The sequence below is a fragment of the Crassostrea angulata genome, chromosome 8, assembly GCF_025612915.1.
Source record: "Crassostrea angulata isolate pt1a10 chromosome 8, ASM2561291v2, whole genome shotgun sequence".
NCBI classification, from domain to species: Eukaryota; Metazoa; Mollusca; class Bivalvia; order Ostreida; family Ostreidae; genus Magallana; species Magallana angulata.
In genome coordinates, this window is record NC_069118.1 from 3,472,515 (window position 1) to 3,497,096 (window position 24,582).

The following is a 24,582-nucleotide window of genomic DNA, read 5'->3' on the forward strand; positions in this document are numbered from 1 at the left end:
TAAATCAGACAAAGTTCAAATTAATATAATTCTTTGTACGTATCCATCAAGTTATAACGTCAAAATAAATATAATTAAATTGCACGAGCGATGTACTGTAACGTAGACAAGTTATGCTATACGAAAAAGATTAATACTTATAGCCAAGAGACGTTGCAACTCGAATTAATTGATTCGGAATATATTGGACTCTTTCCTACGGTTAAAAGAAATTACTAAGTGTTCCGAAAAGGGGTGTTTATGTTTATCGAACCGACGCACCTTTTTACAGGGAACCAGTCTGTTTACGGCGATTCTCGGGGAATCGGCAAAATATATCGAATTACTCTTAACTAGAGGTATAATAACGAAATACCAACTTTCGTTTTGGATTTTACTTCCTGGTTACAAGCCTGGTAAGTGTAACATATATACCTGACTTTATTTATATACCAGAAATGTGCCTTACAGACATTCAATGTATATAAATAACTAGCCTTTACAATTTAAATACCAATCTAGTCATAATACTGATTAAGAAAGCTTTTACCTAACAAATGGATCAGAATTTTTTTTAACTAAATGCATTCTCATTGCAAGCAACAAGGAGGTCTTCGGTTGAATACTGGTCTTTGAATATATCACTTAGGCCTTACTGATTCTTGTTAGGGAATGTCATGGAATGATAGCATTTAATTTAAGAATTAAAAATAGCCACACAGAATTTTTTTTTTAAACTAAATGCATTCTCATTGAAAGCAACACGGAGGTCTTCGGTTGAATACTGGTATTTTATTTGATTAAGCAAAGTAAAACTGAAATAAAATATACCATACTACGATCACGGCTGACAGTACTAATTTGGAGAATATTCAAGTTTCACATAGCAGTGGTTCAACTTGTTGAATAATCATGTTAATAGTATCGATGCCGGGGGAGGGGGTGGTAGCTATAGATAGAAAGATACGTATCTGCATGAGATAAATTGATAATGCGCAAGTAATATACAACAGAGACCAAGACCTACGCAATGTTTTTTTTTATTTTCACACATTTTGCAGACATACAATGCTTATATTTATCCATTGAATCTCATAATTATTCAATATTTCGGTCAACACTAGATGGTTCTTTGGTTTATTTGATGTCAAGCGGCCAGGAGGCTGTATAAAAAGTATAAAAAGCCACAAAAAGATTACACACCATTGCTTGTGAATCCCAAACATAATTAATTTTCTTAAACTCAAGCATTTTCATATTTTCATACGAGAGAAATTATGCTTATTAATTGCCACATACGTCTATTCATTGCATATTTTGTAACTGCAAATATGATATTTATTTAAAAAATAACTTTAAAAGATAAATCCTAAACGAGTATTGCAAATTTTGCCGCTTGGTGGTGTCCGTCGAATCTACCAAGTTCATTATCGAAGTCTCTTGCAAGCTGATCGGTAGCAATAAAGGAGACTCATGGAACCTCCGTCTAAAAATTACTAGAAAAATGATTTTCATTAATTGCCACATGTAAAGTTCTATTTATTGTATATTTTGTAACAGTAAATAGATTACTTAATTTAATGATAATAATGAATAATGAATCCTAAACGAATATTGCAAAATTTGCCGTTAGGTGGTGTCCATTAAGCTTATTACCGACGTCACATGCAGGCTGACCGGTAGCAATACGGGAAAGCTCATAGAGACTCATAGAGCCTCCGCCTAATTATATAAATAAAATGCATTACAAAAGTAGAAAAGTTCTTCTTCAAATAGAAAATATTAAATATCTGTATAAGGCTCTGACCCCATTACCCGAGGAATCCGGTAAAGGCTAGACCAAATGCTGTCCCCCGATTTATACACTTATAGTCATATTGAATTAGTACGTTATTTGGACCCGCCTTAGGAACTGCAGTATGGCAATTATGTGTACGATATCTAGCGTATGCACATGCTATGCACTATACTTTGTGTTCTAAAACTGGAACTTCACTTCAACATTCAAAACGTAATCAAAAGATTTGTTTAAATAGATAAGAATTGTAAGCTCTGTAACTCGCTTATAACTCAACAAATGACACTCAAATTTTGCTTGCCTATTAAGAATGCCTTACTAAAGCACTTTAATCATTAAAATCGAAAAAATGACCCAAATCATGACAATGCCCCTTTGATATATAATCCTAACTAATGGAAAAACTTTATTTTATATCAGTAAATGTAAGAGGTCTAGATACAGACGAAAAAAGAAAAAAATAGATTCATGGCTTTTTGATAGGAAAATAAATGTTGCACTTCTGTATAAACACATTTTGATAGAAAATATGAATGTAAATACAACTCTGGTTGAAAAGGGAAAACGTTTCATGCATATAGGGATTTAGTATTTGGTAGGGGTGTACCTATTTTTTTTTCCGGGGAAAATATTGATATCAAAGTTATAAACTTTAAACCATTTCTATCTAGAATAAACAAGTGAAAAAAAATATGTGAATAAGTTATAAAAAAAAAAATTATCATATCTATTTTATGATGTTAAAATTTGTTTAAAAATAAATCTACAAAAACGAAAAAAATATAGCTAGAGTCAGGATGCTTTTAGTGCAGAGATTGAACCAATCAAATTAAAGATAAACGGGTTCACATCTAGATAAAGTTAGTTAGTATTGATTGTATTAATCAAATATGTCTTTACAAAAATTTTCAAGATATGACATCTAAGAGATTACAAGTTTTCGTGCGTTAGCATTTCACACTTGCAATAACCGCTGTAGCAGTGGAATGTCATACAGCACATTTTGAGTTTTAAATTACAGAAAAAGATAAGATTGATACCAAATGCAGAGTTAGGTCTTATATAAAATCGACAGATTTCACATTTTTGGAAGATTATGTAACAAATGTTTACCTTCCTTTAGGACAAGGCCATACAGTGACGATATATACTAAGTTTTCTCAAATGGGTCACATATGCATACGTCTGGTCGTTCATGATATATTTTATTTACCAATTTTGTTAGGTTGTATGATACCTATAAAAAATTTGTGTGTTTTTTACTGTGCCACATTTATGCAAAGTAAAAAAAAGCTACCATACAACTGAAAACCTATAAAACGCAGGTTGGTGCAAAAAATTATTTATCTTGCGGTCACCATATAATTATCAGTTGTTAAGGTATGGCTGAATTTTATGCTTTTGTATTTTATTTAGGTATAAGCTTTTAAATCTTAATTGCTCTCGATATATAAATCATGTAACGGTGTGACGATTTTTCTGTTAGAAATAAATATCGTTCAAAAGAGATGCACTGCAAAAAAAGCATCTTTGAAGAAAAGAAAATGATTCAAAGAAAAGAAGTACTACACTACATAAAAATCGGACTAATCGGGAAATAAAACATCAGCAAGAAATCACCATTTTGTTATTGAATTTATAAACGTTTGTTAAATATATTTTTGAAATTTTACTTTGATTTGTTCTTTGATAACAACACTGGGACGTTGTGTATTTTTCCACATATCTTAAGTATTCCATTCTAAGGCGAGGCAAGCTACTGACAAACAAGTTGATAAAACAGGACTATCAACAGTTTTGTTTGAAGTCATCTTTTCGTAAGTTCTATCGTCGATACAACGACCTTGTAAGCAAATACAATATTCCATAAGGAAAAATGTTTACTGGATGTATTCACTTGGGAAACAAATATTAGCATTAGTGATAGGTTATTTTTTTAAATAAAAGGTATAAATCATTTTGCTTATTTTTATTTTTACATTGAGTGGTGTTTATAATAAGCACACATCTAAGAGTTTTATTATTTTGTTTCAAAAAATCTTCATTCGGGCCATTTAAATTGAAGTTAATTTTTTTTCATCATAACTATATTATTACTGTGCATATAAGATAGGCAAAATTGTCAACTTTATATCATTAATATATTGATTTCGAGTTCTTTCAATTCAATCTAGTTTTTTAGATTACTTTAATGTCACTCATGTTTTGTGAAATTATTGGGTTTAAGGTTCAATATTGATTTGAATGGTATCACAGATACAGACAATTGAAAACGTAAATATTATGAAATGTTTATAGGTTTAGATGTTTTAAACTATCACAAAATTATGAAAATGTTCTTTTTATTAATGTAAATTTTTGTGTGCATTGAACTGCAATCGTTGTTTCGAAAAAAAGCTAGACGACGGATTAAGTCTTTTTAATCCGATAAATGGGTCAACATTTTATCATTTAAAAATCTTCAATTTTGTATTAAAAAAAATTTCAATTGCCAATAGATCGATACTTTAATTGCAAAAAAGGTCTTTCTCATTGCGTCTGACTTATTCATAATAAATTTTGACAAATATATAATTTAGATCCATCTTTCCAGCATGATTTCGTATAGCCTATAACTACTACAATTTTACGTAATACATTGCTGCAAAAAAAAACGTTTGATTAAAAGATTTGTCTAACAAATGATTAGAGACTTTGGTAGATTTTCATAATTAGTCGAATTCGAACAAAGTTTATCTCTGTGCTATTAGTTTTATTTCAATACGCAGACAGTTATAATCAATTTTTGGGGTAATAAATTTATTAGTTGTTTGATCCTTTGCATATGACTATACTATAAGATATGTTCAAACCAAAAACTTTGTGGACAGATAAACACAAATTTAATAAGTATGCAAATGATTTTCTTTTGATTTTGCCATGTGCTCTTTGTTTGACTTAGATATTTCAAACCTTCATTTTAGGACAGAGTTGATATCATCTCTATCCATTAGTTTCCACTTGGCTTTATAAAAGACCCCTTAAGTGCCCCAAGGTTGCTCCACGACCATTTGTTATCATTGCATGCACTTTAGATGTGCCAAATTACATCATAGATTTTGGGGATTATCACTAATATAGATGTGTATGTGGCTTTTAAACAGAAATACTCTTTCAGCCCGGTCTTAAAAGCGCAATTTTACGCCATTTCTAATTTATATAGGACATAGAATTACTGCAGTCTTATTCATAATAAACAGAGATAATATGGCAGAATATGTGAGTACTGTATTGCAATTTATTCCTTCATACTTCCTTTCCAAATCAATTAAGAATTAAAGATAATTATGTTCATTATTACTAGAATTTAGATAATCATTAGGTTTCATTTGTTTTTCACCAATATCTTACGTATATAGGAGGGTTGTTTCAAAGTTACGGAAACAGAACTCATAATTTAAGATCTGTTAACCACAGTTTTATATAACGTTACTCGAAATAAGAAAAGAACTATAACTCTAGCATATCATTTATTCTGATATTCAGGTTTTGATGGATTTTGATGTTCATATTTTGCTTTACTCCTTAAAAAATTTCATAATTTCTTCATTTTGGGGGATACCTATTCATAATTACGTGTTTCACAATCATTATAACTGATTCTTTTTTTATCTGTTTAATTTAAGACGTCTCAGTAGATTATTTTTAACACTATATAAAGTAACAATTTCATTTAATTAAATCCATTACATCTTTTAAAATTGCAACTGAACAATGTTGCTGGTTAAAATGATTCAAACCGAACACCAATGTAAAACATCTTATAATCGTTATAAAAAACAAAAGCAAAGCAGGTATTCCTTAAAAGCTACAACAATAACATTTTTGTTTCTAGATAAATAGCATTAGATTTGATACCGTTTTTTCTGGTTCTCCTGTGGTTGCCGATGTCGGAGTGTCAATAACTAAGGTATATGTTAAGGAATGGTTCCTTTGAGGAACTTATAAAGAATGTAATTTTTGTTGAGATATGGTTTATAGTGCAATTATAAAGAAGGTCATTCCAAATAAGAATCAATGGCAAAAGGAATGCTAGAATGGTAAATACATATCTATAGGGTTGTTATTTTTAATAATTGCTTCTCATAAACACTCCCATATTGCCTTTACTGTTCCACTTAAGTCTAATCATTTTAACTGATAAACTCAGATACCTTAAACAGCCTCTCCTTGAAAATGCAACGTCAACCGACTGACATTGAAGTAAGCAACATCAAATGGGTTGCCAAAGTATCTTTTCTTTGGTTGAAAATGCGAAAGCATTCCAGTAAAAACATCTTCAGCGTAGGTATTCTTTCGACACCAATAACCGTCTTTAGTTTAACGTTTAGTAAACGAAAGGAATCTACATATTTCTAAAAGTTTAGATGTTAATAGCGCTTCGTAACAATAGTTTGATTTGATAAGGTGTATCTAAGCTTAGCGTTAGAATAAACCCACTAAGATAAAACGTGTTTGAAACTGTTTTTTCCAATAAAATGTGAATAGAAAAAAGCGAAAATCTCATTTTTTTTTTATTCATGACAAATGAGTTATATCCGGAATGCCTACAGTCACCTCCAAAACGACATAAAGTATTCTCTTGACATTCTAGAAAATAATGAGCAACCGAATTATTTTTAGAAGATTTTTAATTGATATTAAGATTATGAGATTATCTTAATAATTTCTTGACAGTCAATAAGTACGGGGAAAAATATCTTTCGATTAACATTTGATTAGATTTAGCACCAATCTGACGCTCTTAAATCTTGAACTAAATATTGACCTTAACTTTACAGATATACGCAGCACTACCAAGGTGTACTATGAAAGATCAACGGATTTCATAAAACTTTGCACCTTTATTACAATATATTTATGAACAGTTATTTTATAATGATATAAATATGATATTAAATGAAGCTGCATAGCAATTGCCACATTGTTTGACACTTACTGTGGTCCCTTGAATTGACAGTTACGGAATATATGTTGAGAATTCTCCCGAATTGAGTCATACACAAATTTCAATATTGCTTGGGCATACCTTTTTGAATTTAAAATTTAAATAACTAAGTTCTACCTGCCTAATACATTCTGGAAAGTATTGCTGCTTTGTTCATAAATAGAGTTCATTTTTTATTACTATAGATATTAAAGAAATGAGCTCCTGTTGAAATTCATATGACTTTGCAATTAAATATATTTACAAAGCAATTCACTAACCAATGATAAAAAAAACATTTTTAAGATTTTTTCTTTACTTATCATGGTACAAATGTAACGCTGAATACATGGATTTCTCCGCATATTGTTTTCTTTAGTATAAAGAAACGACAATTCATTTCGATAATTGTCTACTATGGGAACCTTATCTTGTTGCTTACACTTGTGATGGACTATCTTATCATCTTTATCAATGCTACTTTTCCATCTTTACCATCGGTACCTTTACAACGCAACCACTTAACAACAACTGAACGGTGTTAGATTTTGTTACCTATCAAATAATATCAAACTGAAAAGAATGAAAGACAATTGGTGACTATGGGTGACTATGCGTGGCCACTTAAACTTTATTTTTACTTTAAATTGATCTTGACAATTTACCTGTTATCTCAATACTTAAGTACACCTCGTCTTTTTTATAAAACTCATAGCAAACATTATATTCAAGTTAACAGGTATTCTTAATACATGAGACCAGGATTAAAAAGAATATTTTATTTAGATTGCTAACGTCTAAAGTTCTAAACAAAATCTTTTGTCAAAACCAATATTATAAAATCTGTGAGGTGTCAGAGCTCATCATATATTTTCAAAATCAATTACAGACCTATTGATTGTTTTATTTAACTTATATACTGATTTTTACCGATGTTGTAGTTATTTATTGTGACCTTAAGATTTAAGACTTCTATCAATTTTGATATGTTGATTGTCATTTTCGTCTTAGAGTTTAAAGATATATAAAACGGTTGTTTATAATTTCAAACTTTGAAAAATAAATCAGTGGTTTACAATGAAGTCTCATGTCCACCATATGTGTTTGTCACCAAAATTAAATGGCTTTACAGTATTAACAGGCACTTATTTTAATTTGCAGGGGCCAAATGCTAAGTAAGGAATCATCAGGCAATTACTTTACAGTCACCATTATGCCAGACGCTAAAATAAATATTTTTCTCTCACATACTATATAATGACTCTTTAAAAAAGCTAGTATCTGGCTTTATATCTTGAGCAAACATTAAATTATATATTTTGTTATCATCTACAAACACTCGTTCAGATGAAATGAGACGTCTCCAACTTCACCATCATAGATTGCTGCGAGATATGTTGAATGTTACACGTATAGGCTAAAAAATCAACAATAAGGTAAGTAAAGAGTTATCATTACACTCTAAGATAATATTACGAATCTCTCAAAATTATTAAAGTTTTAGCTGTCAACTGTTTCTAAGGTCTGAAAAATTTGTAGGTATGAGGGGTTCAGGACAAAATTTTAAAAATATGAGGCATGTTATCATTACCAACCCAAACTCCCGTCGGCTCTTCAGATTTAAAGACCAAGATGGCTTCGTTTGCATTCGATGTTTTTTACATTTATATTTTTTTACTTCACAAATTTTCTTTTGATAATATTACTGCTTTATATCAAACAATACTAAACTCCATCAATCTTTGCTTTCGTTTCTTATCTTCGGTGACATTTAAGCACAGGCACCTGACGTTCTTTATTTTTACAAAAATATTACCTAATAATATACCATGTACACATCTCTACCATATGCTTTTCTGAAACTGTCACATCAACCTGACTTTACGCTTGAAACGTTTGCGATTCTTTTTATTTTGCATTTGGTCATTCAACATCAAAGTTTATTATCTACTTAACTAAACAATGCATTTCATTTGCAATTGATTAAACTCTTTTCTTTATTTTGTATTGCCTGCTTCGAGATTGCGACAAATTGTTATAGGCTTAAGTTCGAAAGCAAAAGTAACAAACCCAACGGCAGAATTACTTGCAAACGATTAGATCTTATCAAACAATTAAAATTCAACAACAAATTTTTCAGCCGGTTGACATCGTTACAAAACACTTAAAACGAACCAGTTTTAAAAACTACTAGTATTTTTGTTTAACTTGAACGGGCGCCTGTAAAGTGCGAAACGAAATCGAAACGAAACGAAGCGAAACGAAATCGAACGAAACGAAACAAAACCAATCGAAACGAAACGAAACCAATCGAAACGAAACGAAATCAAACGAAACGAAATCAAATATCGAAACGAAACGAAACGGAACCATAAAATATAACTACCTGTATGTTTCAGGTTGTCGCTGTAAGTTTTTAAGCCGATTATCCGAAAGAAGATGGGGGAACAAGATAGCGCAAATGCACAATTGGTTTAGTCGTAAAATACAATTTCAAATTAAAAAAATTTCCAACTAAATATGCTTAAAATGTTATAATTACAAAAGCACAATTTCTAACTTTATTCATATTTGAACATTTCAATAAACGATATCCGACTTCATCCACAAATTTACGTACTTGTATTATTTTTCTAAAACGTTCAAATGTTGCGATACGAAATGACATTTTTAAAGTATAGTGGGTCATCTCTCCACGTTTTTGTTGATTGAAATCGGTTTGATTTCCTTTAAACCTTATATAGACTATGACAAAAATTTGGAGCTCAGACCCACTCTTTAAAACAAAAGGAATTGAACTTCTAAAAATGACACTATTTGGAGGTTTTGACACGCATACGCCAGTTTAAATCATCATTATTCCAAATATTTAACATATTTAAGAGTTATAAATCGATGTTATTGTAAATATACATTGTTTTTAATGATTTAGAAAGAACTAATTAGATTTGTTGATATTTTAATATTATAGTATCTTATCTTTCCTCATATGGGTAGTTTACACGCCTTATTCACTTATCTTCTTTGCAAAAATTATATAATTATGTAAATAAGTGATGTACATTCCTCTACCTTTTAATGTTTCTAATTTGTTTCATTAACTACACAATATAAAGATGATTATACTGTAAACGTATTAAAAACTGTCTTTACCCCTTTGGCTGTGTATTCTATTTTGCGTTTTTGGCGGAAAATGGCGTCCGCAAAATCAAGTACATTGCCAAATGTAAAATATATAAGTAGATAAAAAGGTAAATTCAGAAATGCGCTAAATCAAATCCATGCTAACTTGTTGAAAAATTATATTCCGCCAAATATTGTACACCCTAAATATAGGGCGTTTATAGTATTTACGGAGACATTCCAACTACACGATTTTTTATATCGATATGAAATATTGTAAAAATGATTCAAATACATTGTGCGTGCGTGTGAAAGGGAGAGAAGGAGGGGATTATGTTTGATTTAAGGTAAAACACAGGTAAAAAAAAAAACCCTCTTCATCTTGCACGTTAATTTTGTCAAATTACGAGGTCTTAATTCATCCTATACATATTACAACAATTCTTATTATATGTTCGAAGTTGGTCACCAACCAGTGTGCTCTAAATCACATTGTATTCGATCGTTTCATTTTATCAATATTTCAAATCGATAGAAAGAAAATTGATGTTAGAATGTCCCATTCGGTATCACCATCATCATCATCATCATCATCATCATCATCATATCTCTATATCTCTCTCTCCCAAACTTGCGTATATACTTTGCTTTGTGATGTCGCTGATAAGTATTAAGGCATCTCTCTCTCTCTCTCTCTCTCTCTCTCTCTCTCTCTCTCTCTCTCTCTCTTCCCCAAAACGTCTGAATATCATTTTTATTATTTAATGAAACAAATTAGAAACATTAAAAGGTCGATGAATGTACATCACATATTTACATAATTATATAATTTTTGCAAATTTCAGATAATCGGCTTAAAAATTTTCAGCCGCAATCTGAAACATACAGGTAGTTATATTTCATGGTTAAAAAATTTATTTCAATGAATTTATTTTCCCTTTTATGTAGTCAAAATTGATATTAGTTTTGTTTAAATTCCGTTTCGTTTCGTTTCGATTTTTGGTTTCGTTTCGATTGGTTTTGTTTCGTTTCGATTGGTTTCGTTTCGTTTCGTTCGATTTCGTTTCGTTTCGTTTCGTTTCGTTTCGATTTCGTTTCGCACTTTAAAGGCGCCCATCTTGAACTTATATTTCAATTTGTTTTGTGCAGTCTAGTTGACATTAGATGTCACATTTTCCATAATTAAACGAAAGCAATTCATATTTATACTTAGCAAAGGGAACTATTTATTATATCTACAGAGTGTTAGTATCAGTATTTTCAATTTTTAATCTTAATTTATGTTTTAACAACAACGTACATTTTGTGACAAGGTTTCAAAAACCACTTTTATAAAAATAAAAATGCATATGAATTATTCTAAATCTTTGTACGTTATGTGTAATGATTTTAATAATTTTTTTCAAGGAAAACATCAATTAAATGAAACAACGGAGCACTTTTAAAATCAAAATGCCTCACTTGCTGGTAGCTGCAATAGACTTTGGAACAACATATTCTGGATGTGCGTTTTCTTTTTATGATGAGTTTAAGAAAGATCCAACAAAGAGTTTCGTAAAAAATTGGATTGATCCTAATAGTTCAATGATGTATTGCAAGACGTCAACATGCATTTTGTTCAACGAAGAAAAGGAATTCAATGAATTTGGTTTTGCTGCAGAAGCCAAATATTTGGACCTGATGTTAGAAAATGACCATCATAATTGGTATTTTTTCAGAAGATTCAAAATGGTTCTTTACGAAATTCAGGTAGTTTCTTTTTCAGGAGATTATGCTCAGTTGCATTCATGTTGTTTTTAGAATTACAAATGTTATCATTCTATGCAAACAATTATATTTGTTATTTATTTATTATTTTGAAGTCAGAAGACCAAGAAATTCTCATTGAAGATGAACATGGAAATACTATGCCCGCTCTAACAGTGTTTTCTGAATCTCTGAGATATCTGAAGCAATCTCTTTTAGATTATGTCAATGACAGTGTTATTATTTCAATGGATGATACCAAATGGGTCATAACAGTGCCAGCTATATGGTCTGACCCTGCAAAAACGTTCATGAGGAGAGCTGCCATACAGGTATTTCATTTGATCACAAATTTGATCATCACTTTTTTAATGAACATTTTCACCTGTAGAGTGTCTAACGGCAAGTGCGCATAAAAGGCTAACCTGCTAATAATTTAACTTACCGTAATTATGTACCATATGGAAACGGTCAGTGAGGCGTAAAATGAAACACATCTCTGCGTGATAGCTCTACTTTGTAAAACAAGATATTTTAGGTTGCTATACTTAATTACGCTTAAGTACTGATCGCACTTTAAAACTAACTACTAATTTAATCATAGCTGAAATTATTCTGCTTATGATTTGACGTCACAATATATGAGCGTTTTGAACTTAATTGTAACGGAATAAAAAATAATATTCTTAACTGTAGAGCGCTGTATGTTTGTCTACATTTGTTTTACGGGTTGCGTCCATAATTTTGTCGTCTGAAATATTCAGGTTGAATCTCACCACAGACACATGTTTTACAAACTTCGAAATATTTTTTTTTCATTTCCACATGTTTTTCCAGAGAAAAACAGATTTTAGAGCTTAGCGTTTGGTCCTGTATTATGCATATTGTTTTATCTGATAAAAATGTTAAAGACGGCCAGGTGATCTTTTCTATGCTATAAGAAAAATATGACATATAAATCGATATCTATTCAATTGAGATCAGATTTTATGTTCAAATTTACGCAGGCTGCAGCGAACGCATATTTTCAGTTTTTCTAAAAAAAAAAAAAAATCATTTAAAATGATTCTGACCGAATACAGCTTTTGTATTTAAGAAATGGTTTTTCCAAAATGATACTTTTAAAATCCTGATATAATATATTGATGTGTCTAACCATCTTAATTTTGATTCATTTACGGAATTTATACAAACAAATAAACCCTGGGTATTTTGTGCAGGGTTGGCCGGGAAATACCAGTGCTGGGAATTACCGGTGGTAAATACCGGTATTTCCCGTCCCGGTAAATACTACTGTTTTCCACTAAACTGGGAAATACTGGGAAATACAAATTTATAATCTTTATTTCTTTAGTTTGTTCAATGTAAAACTTATGTTTATGATAAAAGATATTAACAGTAAGCATCAAAAACCAATTTTATATTATACTTCCCCATTTCACTGTCAGTTTATAAATCTTAAATTCACCAGATCACCTATTCCAAAAGATTTCTATAGCTGCTAATGTACAAATTTTAGTCCAGTTTTTTTAACTTCAAGTTTTGTGTTTTACAGATTTATAATTCAAAGCACAAAATAAACTGTTATAATTAGTGTAGGTGTTGCAAGTAAAAATTCAATAATCACACATGTTGTTTTAATAAATAATTACACTTGACAGTTTTGTGCTCCTGTTTCGGGGAGATATATACTATGAATTGGGCTAATTGGCTTCTTCTTAGGTGTGTTGCATACTGAGGTAGTGACACAGTCACACTTTATTTTTCACAATTTTCTTGCCCCATTTTCATATTCACCAAATAACCAGAAAATGGAACCTTTGATATCATGTTTATGATAACTGTGTAGATGCACCTATACCTGATTAAAGCCTTAAAAACAAATTACAATCTTATGGTATATGAATGAACCATGTTTTGAGTATTCATAAGAGATAACCAATGCATTTATGACCAGTCAAAACTTGTTAAAATCAAAGACCATTATAAAATGTCATTGCTGACAAGGTGTACTATTGTCTACATCCCTACAGATTTAATTAAGACTAATGTCTTAAGTATGAAGTACTATAATATGTAGTTGTACTTTATTTCCCAGTATTTCTCGGGAAATACCAGTAATTCCCGGGAATTACCAGTATTTCCCACCGTCCTGGGAAAAATGAGTATTTCCCACTTTTTTGCCAACCCTCATTTTGTGTCTAGACAATAGCTTGAGAGCGCTCGATGTTCAGACTGTATTGAACTCCTTTACAATGATTTTATGGATTTTTGAGATGGTTGACAGTTTGTTTTTGTCATTTTTTCATTACAAAAGTTAAAATATATGGCTTGTTTTTTTTATTTAAAATTTTTTATAGCTAAACAAGTATTGTAAAATTTTAGGTAATCTGATAGTTAATTTGTTGACCACCGAGTCTCATTAATTATGTCCTCATAATTGTATATTCAGAGTGTCTTTCATTTGTCACACAGGCTGAAATAGACTCCGATATGCTTACTATAGCATTAGAACCAGAAGCAGCAGCTCTATTTGTTAAATATCTTCCTGTTGAGAGGAAAGTGGATGGAAATGATAAAGAGGTTTTGCAGGCTTTTGCGCCAGGATCAAAATACATTGTCGTGGATGCTGGAGGTCAGTATATAATTATTGCTAAATTGTTAAGGCTGATATGAAATTTATGATTTACTACAGAAAAAAAAAAATCAAATTTAGCATGGTTATATGAAATAGGAAAGCAATGAAAGGGTACTTATACTTTTAATTTAATTAAACTTGCTGCAAAAGAAACGCATCAAAAATCGGTGGGCACATCATATATGAAGTCTCAGCTAATTTCTTCTTTTTTAAGTCCAGTTTTGTAAATAAAAATACATGTAATGCAAGGAAATAACAAAACTGCTTTTCAGGTAGGCCAAACAAAATTACATTTGAAGCGGATTCTTGACGAAATATTTGATGAAACGACGTCATAAATTTGTTTTACTCTTGTACACAGGTGTTGTTTTTCTGATTAATAACATATTATAACTAATAATTCACATGGGTTTGATAAAAACAAATGTTTCAAATAATTGGTAAGGGTTATTATGTGCGTTTTATGCTTTAAAAAATGTATAAAGGTGTTAAATATTTCGTTAAAAAATGTAAAATTTATCTGACGTACTTGCGTTTTTTATATTTTACTCAATAACATGCTGAGCAAAATATCAAAGACCATGAAAATTTGGTAGGTATCCTTCTATGAAAAAAAAATTAAAATGTCTTCTGTTTAGGTGGTACAGTTGATATAACGGCGCACGAAGTGCTTGAGGACGGTCACGTCAAAGAACTCATCAAGTCCACTGGAGGGAGTTGGGGAGGCACAAAGGTGGACGAAGAATATATGGATTTTCTCAAACGTCTCATTGGTGACGATACGACAAAGTACATTGATGAAAACCTCCCTAGTCTATTATTTGAAGCTAGAAGAGACTTTGAAAGTGCCAAGCACATAATTAAACCAAACTCCGACAAAAAAATTAATGTCAGATTTCCTGCTAAAATCGCAGAAATATACACGACATTACATCCTGATAAAGACTTGAGGGCAAAAGATATTGTTTTGACAAAAAATAAAAAGCAGATGGCTGTCTTATTTAAGGGAGACAAATTGCGATTAGCGACAAAGGATGTCGAAGATTTTTTCACTCAATCCGTAAAGAACATCACTGATCATCTTGCAAAACTACTTCAAGAAAATGACGGAAAAGGTATTTCTACCATAATTCTTGTTGGTGGCTATGCAGAGTCACAAATGCTCGTTCAGGGAATCAAAGCAATGTTTCCTGAAATAAATACTATCATCCCCAAAGAGGCAGCGTGGTCGGTTTTACGTGGTGCAGTTATCTTTGGCCATGACCCCAGTATGATCAGTCAGAGACGAAGTAAATACACCTATGGTGTAAGTGTTAACAAAAAATTTAACCCTTTAGAGCATGATGAAAAATACAAATATGAAGATGGTGGGGAAATAAGATGTAGAAATATTTTTAGTAAACTCTTAGAAGTTGATGAATTAGTTACTGTTGGAGTTCATCAAAAGGAAAAACGTTATCGTTTGAAAAGCTGTAAAGATGCAGGAAATTTGAAACTGTATGCTAGTACATCAAAATGCCCTCAGTATGTTGATGAAGAAAATTGTTTTTTCATTGGGCATATTTTGCCACCGGGTCATGATTTTATTCCAGAAAAATATTTATATGTTAGCATTTTTTTTGCAGAAACTGAAATATTTTTCTTAACTCACCAACCAGCAAGTCAAAAAAACGCGGTTTGCTATCTTGGGGAGTGATTAGAAAGGCAGTTATCAAATAAGATTATTACAATTAAAACTATCAGCACCAAAATTATGTGTGACAATGACTGGTAGAAATGACAGGACCTCGTCTAAGGCAACGACACATATACATGTGTCAATATGTAGAGTTTCAACAAACAAAATAAATTATAAAGTAAAAAAAACCACTTGAGTAGAATATTTGACCAAGTTAATTAAACAAGAAATATTCGCCTAGATTGAAAAGTTATACACATCATTGTTTATAGAGAAAGCTTACAAAAGCAATACATACAACATAAAACATGTATTTTTAAAATAAGATTGTCAGCCCATACCATTCCTGTTTATACTGGTCGTTTTAATTGGACCGCAAAAAATCAGAAATGGTAAGACAGAAACTGTTACATATGTAAATAGACAGATGGACGGATAGATAGATAGATAGATAGATAGATAGATAGATAGATATTGTCCATTTTTCTGTTCCATTTTACTATTATGTTTTGAACTGTACATCTTTTTAAATACATTAGATACATGTAAGACTTGAAAGTCTAATGTGAACAAAGAATGAAATCAAATCAAATTAGATAAAAGTAACCCAGTAATGCCCGGCGATTAATGTCTTTTATGAACTAATTAACTTAAACTTGCCACCGAGTAAACTTACTTTGATGGATTTTTTATAAATACTAAGCGAGGGTTTAGATATGGACATAAACACATGACACATTGACTTTATGTTAAACGTGTAATAAACACTTAAACGTATTTACCATTTCAGATTTATTTTAATAAAATTAATCATTTTTCTGCACACAGATAAAAATTTTCTCAAGATTTAAAAGAAACTACTAAGAATAATTCTACATTGCATTCATGATTTTCTTTGACACTCTACGTTCTCCACAAAAGACCAGAGCCTACTTGTAATTGGTTAAACGTTCCAGCGCTCGGGAAATAAAAAAAATATACAATGAAAGACAGTAAACTTATTGACAGTAAATAAAAGTTTTTGAAGTTGTTTTACATCAGATAAAAGATTGAGATAGTGAGCTTAATACTTTCTTTCAAAAAAAAAATTCTGCAAGTTGACACTGCTTGTAAACTGAAGAGACTTTCTTTAAAATCAAAATAACATATGTTTTAACCTCAGGACTCTCGATTTCTAAAAGCAAAGATAAGCGTATCGATTTATTTTGCATATAAATAAATTGCATTGTATTGTGGATATGACGGTTTTTTTGCATTGAACTATGCTGTTTTTGAAAATATGTTACTTTACATTTCATGGTTAAAATTAAATATGTTTTATAAACAAATATGTGAGCTATCATATACTGCCATTTGAATAAAAACAATAAAAAGTTTTTATCAAAGAAATGATTGTGTGATAATAATGTTATACGGAAGTCCCCAAAAGATCTACATAGGTTTATTTTCTACGTGCAACTGAATGAAAATGTGATATTTACTGAGGAAGCCTAGAGTTATGCAAATTCAGATCTTTTTACATTTTGGTCACGAAAATTGTACTACAATTCAAGTGGTATTTTAACCCGAACATGTTCACGGCAGTAGAAATGAATGAAGTGACTAAAATGCAAGAGTAAAACCCAAGAAGGACGTAAAACTCTTAAGCATATTTTAGAGAGTTTTAAATAAGTTCCCATTCATGTCAAAACGACTGGTAATCTAAAGAACCGATCGCGATATATGCAGACAGTAGCAAAATCGTCCAACATCAAGCTGTTAAAAGATGTATAACTGTGTTGACTACTTGGTCTTTAGATTTAAAATGCGAAATGATAATTTATTTTTGTAAACACGCTAATATATTATTATCAAGCACAGATAAGCATATATAAATAGGTTCGTTTTATTTTTAATCGTCTTCTGCAATACAAGGAAAAAAAAACAAATATTAAAGATCAAAAACAATTTTTTACAAAAACTAAAAACTAATGACTTTTTAAGAGATATGCCACTGGGGATTCCATATAGGTCCATTTGTTAAATAATTTTTCTTCCAGTAAACGCGATTTTACAAATCATTGCATCAAACATAATCGTATTTTAGAAAAGAGCTTAATTGCCACAAGATTGAAAGATAACTTTATTATGTTTATTTGACTATTGTTCTTAAAATCTATCTTTTAGGCCATCTTAATATTGATTAACTATGACCTGAATGCATATTGTATGAAAACCTTCTGTAATTTATAATTGTGAGCACAAAATACTAAAAACAGAACTAGGTGCTAAAACAACAACTTAATGCCTGAACAGTCAATAGACCCGAATATTTTTCCGAGGCTCAGGGAACAGCTCAGTATCATCTATTGCCCGGGTCAATCTATCGAAATTGTGTGCTGACGTCACAGAGTTGCTATCATGGCAATCTCAAAGCGCTTGCGCTTGCATATTTAAAACTGACTAGTTAATAAATCAAGTGAATTTGAAAATAAACGGACTTGTTTAAAGCATATCCAAAACAAAAGATCGGGAAAACTCCATGAACACTAAAGAGGAAATGCATACCGTGCTTTAAAGAGTTATATAATCATTCCCAGCCGCAAAGTAGTTGATTAAATAACTCAAGAAGCGTTACTGCTATAATGATCAAATTTATCATATACCCTTGTCCATTTAATAGTTATAATTAACAAATGGTCTTTTTTAAATAAATTGTTTACACGTTTACTTAGCAAACGTTTACTTAGCAAATCTATTTTAAAATGAACTCTTTTAACAATATTGAACGCTATTTATTGTGTATTACGTCTTCAGTTTCATAGAGAGGTAATATAGATTTGTGTGGTTTAACTCATATAAACAAATATCAATACCATCAAAAGCTTGAGCTGGATAATTGTAAATAATGTATAATATAAAAGTCTACATGATTAATAGCTAGACAGATAAAGTGACCACGTACATGTGTTTATGTGAAAAGGTTTACCATATATCTGTAAAATAATAATAGCACAACGTTTATCCTTTAAGAAATGAGGAAATAATTTATGAATTTGACAATATATAATCTCAAGAAAAATCATAATATTCGGGTGTACATTTCGTTTGCACACATTTTTGTATGACTGTAGGTACTGAGACAAGCAAGAAGCGTGTATATATACATACAAGTACAGTGTGTAACTGCTTACCACTTATCTTTATAAAATAATTTATGAAAACTGTTTTTGAATTATACCCTAGACTGAGATTTGAAGGAAAACAAGTAAGAAAACTGCAAACCGACAGATGAAGTCTGCAATAATATACAGGTGTGATATCAGTTTTTAAATCAGATATATCCCACGATATAATTTGATCAAGAGTTTATTATTTTTTAACAACACTTTACGTTTCATATAAGATTTTAAGTCAATTTTGACAAGGTCTTCTTTATTAAGTCATAGGTATTTATATTTACAAATGATTCGAAACCGTACAACATACTTTTCAAACAGAACTGTCAATACATTTTTGTACTCAAAAACAATTACGTATACTAAACGATTATCTGTGTATTGTAATTTAATTCGCAGACAGTTCTATACTCATATAAATAATTTAATTAAATGTAAAATCATGTATAAGATTATTTCATAAAATATGTTCATTTAACACTTAAAAATATTATTGTCAGGTATGAGCAAATCAATCATAATTTTGGTATAATATAGCCATAAAATGTCTAAAAAGATTGCCCGACGCGAAGCGGAGGGCAATATTTTCGTCCCAAGGGGGGGGGGGGTGATATAATCAATGTTACCCTAAACCCCAGCCAACATTTGTTTTGTTTTATGAAGAAACAAACCAAACTCCAAGAAAGTAATTGAAAACAGATCGCCGTAATTTTCTCATCACAACAACTAATTTACGAATTCAATTTTGTGCAAAGTTCATTTCCAAAATGTCCTCAGCAGCAAACGATCACTGGCGATATTCCACCGCCCGTAAGAATTAACATACAGATGTTCTACCTGGTTTTACTTAAGAAATAAAGTACGAGTTTTCATGAATGTTGCAGAATAACCTCCGAGGTCGAGAAATTTTGTTTTGAAATATAAAATCCGAGGCGTTAGCCGAGGCTTTTACATTTCAAACAACATTTCGAGACCGAGGATGTTATCCTGCAACATTCACGAAAACAAGAACTTTATTTCTATTCTACTAACAGCACAGTACTCCTATGTACAGATCGTTTCGAGAGACGATCTAGGTCATTTTGACGGCTGTTATTTGCAGGCTTGGGGTAATGCTAAATGTAATTGTAATGTTTTCAAAGTAATGCTTGTAATGTGTAATGCCACAAATCTAGCATTACAAGTAATGCTAATGTAATGCATTGCTTTCCAAAATCTAGTGTAATGCTGGCATTACATGGCATTACTTTGCATTACTATGCTTTTGTAAGCAGATGCAAGATGTTTCCCGCAAACAATCTTCCCGTCTGTACGTAGTTAATTGACCAAGTCCAACTCTCACCAAAGTTTCACAAGTATATTCGAATCGTATACTAGTAGTGGTTTTCAAGCAAGTCGCTAGTCAAATCTCTATTGCTAACAATGTACATGCATATATATACCCTTTTGGCTGGGACAGACAGTTTCGGTTACTCATGACCACCTGCGCTGGTCATGAGTGTAGGTTTAGTGAGTGAGCAAATTCCTAAACAATATTTTAATTCTAAATTCAGTATCGAAACTGTCAAACTGTCCATCACAGCGTCGGGGGATGCGGGCTTACAATCTCCCGCATCAGTACAAAACATGAGTATAGGTTAAAAGGTTAAAAAAAAACATGTACTTCGTGACAATTATACAAAATCAGATCTCCACAGAGTCTGCAAATATGACAAACATAGCATTACTGTCCTACACCTGGACATATGATATCATGCTGCTGCGCAAATAATTTCCAAAATATAATTTCCCAAGGACTTTCTAACATAGTTATTGACTTTTTGATAATTGCGCAGGTTGCATAAACAGCTTACATGTTTATTTCATAGTACTTAACAAGGTCATCAGTTTACACTTTTCTATGCATGTTCATTTTTAAAATTGTGATGAATTGAATAATTGAAATTGTATTTAATTAAAAATTGTTTTAGAGAAGAAGAGTTTCATTCTTGATATAAAGATATTTTGGCTGTTTGATTAAAAAAAAATTAACAATCCATTCTCTAATTGTCAATATAATATAACTAGCTGTAACAACACAATTTCAAAACATTTTAAAAGTTGTTATTAAGATTTTTATATCATTTTTGAAAATTTACTCCAATTAGTTGTGCATTCAATGACTTCTTTACTGTGAATAATAGGTCAACAACACACAATGCCCCCAGGGCAATCTATGTAGTATCAAAAGATTCTATTGTTTTAAAAGAGGTGCTAAACACCCCAATCCCCACCCTTCTCTTAACTGTGTTCCATTAGAATAGAGAACAGCCTACAGCCTTAAAGGCAAAAAAGAATGCACTGTCAAACCATGCACTCTGAAAGCTTAAAAATTACTTCCAGTACTATAACCCATTGGAAAGCAATTTTACACTCTCTCTCTCTCATTCTCTCTCTCTCTATCTCTCATTCTCTCTCTCTCTCTCATTCTCTCCATTCTCTCTCTCTCTCTCTATCTCTCTCTCTCTCTCTCTCTCTCTCTCTCTCTCTCTCTCTCTCTCTTCTCTCTCTCTCTCTCTCTCTCTCTCTCTCTCTCTCTCTGTTGTATATATAGAACAATAGTTTGGACTGATAGAAAATACAAGATTCATGTACAGTTTTTTTATTCTCTTATTGCCTGGACACATATCTTATATTTTCAAACCTGACAGGATGCAGTTAAAAGATGAAACCTTTAAAACTTGGCTGATCATAAAGTGCAACACCTATTTTGTTCGTCATTAAATTTGAACCTGATAGTGAACATAACCTGTAAAATTGTTTAAGCGAGTTTAACATGTATAAATATATATATATATATATATATATATATATATATATATATATATATATATATATATATATATATATATATATATATATATATATATATATATATATATATATGTGTGTGTGTGTGTGTGTGTGTGTTTGTGTGTGTGTGTGTGTGTGTGTGTGTGTGTGTGTGTGTGTGTGTGTGTGTGTGTGTGTGTGTGGGTGTGGGTGTGGGTGTGTGTGTGTGTGTGTGTGTGTGTGTGAAACATATGCAAAAACTTTTTAAACAGCTTTTAAATTACTTTTTTAAAAACTTATTTTCGACTTTTCACAAAGTAATGGTAATGGTAATGCATTACTTTACTCTTGTAATGGTAATGTAATGCATTACTTCAAGAAAACTAAGTAATGGTAATGGTAATTTAATGCCCAAATTCATGAAGTAATGGTAATGTAATGCATTACTTTACAATGTAATTCGCCCCAAGCCTGGTTCCTTGTAACCCCAACGGTTTTGTTAGTAATGTTTACATGTGTATCGATCAAAGGAATCACATGCAGACGACATACTTTTTCTTAGGATTTTAATACTCTTCACTTATTTATAAGATATCTTTGAATCACATTCCTAATATTTTAAGAGCAATTTAATACGATTATTAATACTACACGTTATATATTTTATGTAAAATCACGCAGTGAAAATGTGCTATGGAGGTCATATAAACAGCCGCATTGATCTCTTAAAAATAAAAAACTTGAGGCAATACACATTGTTTTAACTGGAACTAACACGTGAAATTGACATCGTTTTAAAACTTTTTACGGTTTGAAGTTGTACTTCCATGATCAGTGCGAGACAAATAGGTATTTCTGATCTGATAATTTACTGATGACGTTCGTGGTAAATTTGAGAATAATGTCCGCAGCATCTCTTTGATCTCGGCAATAACTGTAGTAGAATTCACAGTACAGTAAAACACGGTTATAGCGAACACGCTTATAATGAATTGACGCTTACAGCGAAGTGAACTTCATTCCCCAAGTCTCTATTTCATGTTGTAAACTTGACGGATATAACGAATTACGCTTATAACGAAGTTAAATTGGCCGTCCCTGGGACTTCGTTATAAGCTTGTTTTACTGTATTCGCAAATCCTTATATTTGTTATGATAGCAAACGGTAGCATTGCGCATTCGTTGTTTACTTGCTATTATGACGTCACCTTGTTTTGGAGTCGCGAAGAGTTATCTAGTACGTCATCGTTTACGAATCAACAAATCAGAAACGAGTAATTGAAATAGAGGAAATATCCTCTAGATATTATTCCTAGCCGGTCAAAATTAAAAACATATTGACATGTCAACATCTTTTGAATGAGTTAATATTACAATTATGGACTATTCATCTATATAGAGTTATATAGTGAGAATGTACTATAGAATATAACAATAAACAGTATTTAAAAAGATTCAATTTTCAAATCATACAGGCTAAGCATAATACAGAACAGGTTTTTTTTTAAAGATTTTTCTCAACCGATTTTATGATGCTGAAATTTTTGTGAGGATAAATCTCCCAAAAGGAAGAAATACAGCTAGAGTCAATACGCTTTACATGCACAGATTGAAACTTATCAAATTAAACATCAACTTGATTGCATAGATAAAGTTAGTTAGAATTGATTATATTTATCAAAAATGTTTTAGAAGAAATTTTAATTAAGGAATGATATCTAAGAGATAACACGTTTTAGTCAAACGTGCGTTATCATTTCATACTAGCAAGACTCGTTGCAACAGGGGAATGTCATACCACACACTTTGAATTTTAAATTACAGAAAAAGATAAGACTTATCTAAAATTTAAAGTAAGGTCTTTCATTATATCGACATAATTTACTTTTCTGGGAAAATATGTAACACATGTTTACTTTCTTTTAGGACAAGGTACACTGACAAAACCATACAGTGACAATATGTACTTAGTTTTCTAAATTAGGTCACAAATGCATTTATCTTGTCGTTCACTATATTTCTTACATCAATTCCGTTAGGTTTTATGATACCTATAAAACTTGTGTGCTCTATATTGTGCAATCTTTATGCAAAGTAAATAAAATATCTGTCATCAAACTTTTAGTAAACCTATAAACGCAAGTTGGTGGCAGATATATTTTATCTGGCAGGCGCCATGTAAATATCAGTTGTTAAAGTATGGCTGATTTTTATGAAAAAAAATATCATGTAATTCTTTAACATTATATCTATAGGCTATTTAATTATGTTGTGTATGGACATTTGTTTGGAATTTTTTCCTATCACTATTCTATCCCGTGTTTATTTTTGATTGTTGAGAAAGTAAGTCATTCGGATCATTTAAGTTGAAGTATCTTATCTGCTTCACTGTCCCTTTACAATATCATTTTTTTTTATCAAAAATGTTCTCTCTTCTTAAAAAAAAAAATCTTCATAAAATTTTCATAAATATCTTAAATAATTAAAAAAAGGCACTGACTGGCCTAATCATCAGTAGACTTTTCCACACTTTAATTATATTTCTTAAACTTTATATCTACCAAACCAGACACGTTCATTTTGGTTTTAAAAAAAAATTTCATAATAAGTTCATACTATTAAACACTTCATAAATGCATTAGAGTTTTGCAGCATTTCTTATTCAAATTTTTCTAAAGTGTTTTG

At 30.9% G+C, this 24,582-nt stretch overlaps 1 protein-coding gene across 3 annotated transcripts; it reads left to right on the top strand.

The window, feature by feature from the left end:
• The first annotated feature begins 261 nt into the window (after nt 1-261).
• Nucleotides 262-17,305, top strand: LOC128160645 (heat shock 70 kDa protein 12A-like). 3 transcript variants are annotated; one of them, XM_052823997.1, is made up of 7 exons: nt 262-395; nt 7,905-8,179; nt 8,283-8,396; nt 11,274-11,615; nt 11,729-11,944; nt 14,088-14,247; nt 14,889-17,305. In XM_052823997.1, exons 4-7 carry the CDS (start codon nt 11,289-11,291, stop codon nt 15,944-15,946), a joined length of 1,761 nt encoding a protein of 586 aa, XP_052679957.1. In that variant the 5' UTR covers nt 262-395; nt 7,905-8,179; nt 8,283-8,396; nt 11,274-11,288; the 3' UTR covers nt 15,947-17,305. The 3 variants fall into 3 exon arrangements, with proteins under 3 accessions (XP_052679957.1, XP_052679958.1, XP_052679960.1); XM_052823998.1 differs by lacking the exon at nt 8,283-8,396; XM_052824000.1 differs by lacking the exons at nt 262-395; nt 7,905-8,179 and having other exon boundaries at nt 8,196-8,396.
• The last annotated feature ends 7,277 nt before the right edge of the window (nt 17,306-24,582 follow it).

Excerpts from the sequence above, each read along its gene's own strand:
- LOC128160645 (XM_052823997.1), top strand. The coding sequence starts at position 11,289 with ATGAAACAACGGAGCACTTTTAAAATCAAAATGCCTCACTTGCTGGTA. Across the intron at positions 11,616-11,728 it reads TGGTTCTTTACGAAATTCAG|TCAGAAGACCAAGAAATTCT; the intron begins GTAGTTTCTTTT and ends ATTATTTTGAAG. Across the intron at positions 11,945-14,087 it reads TGAGGAGAGCTGCCATACAG|GCTGAAATAGACTCCGATAT; the intron begins GTATTTCATTTG and ends TTTGTCACACAG.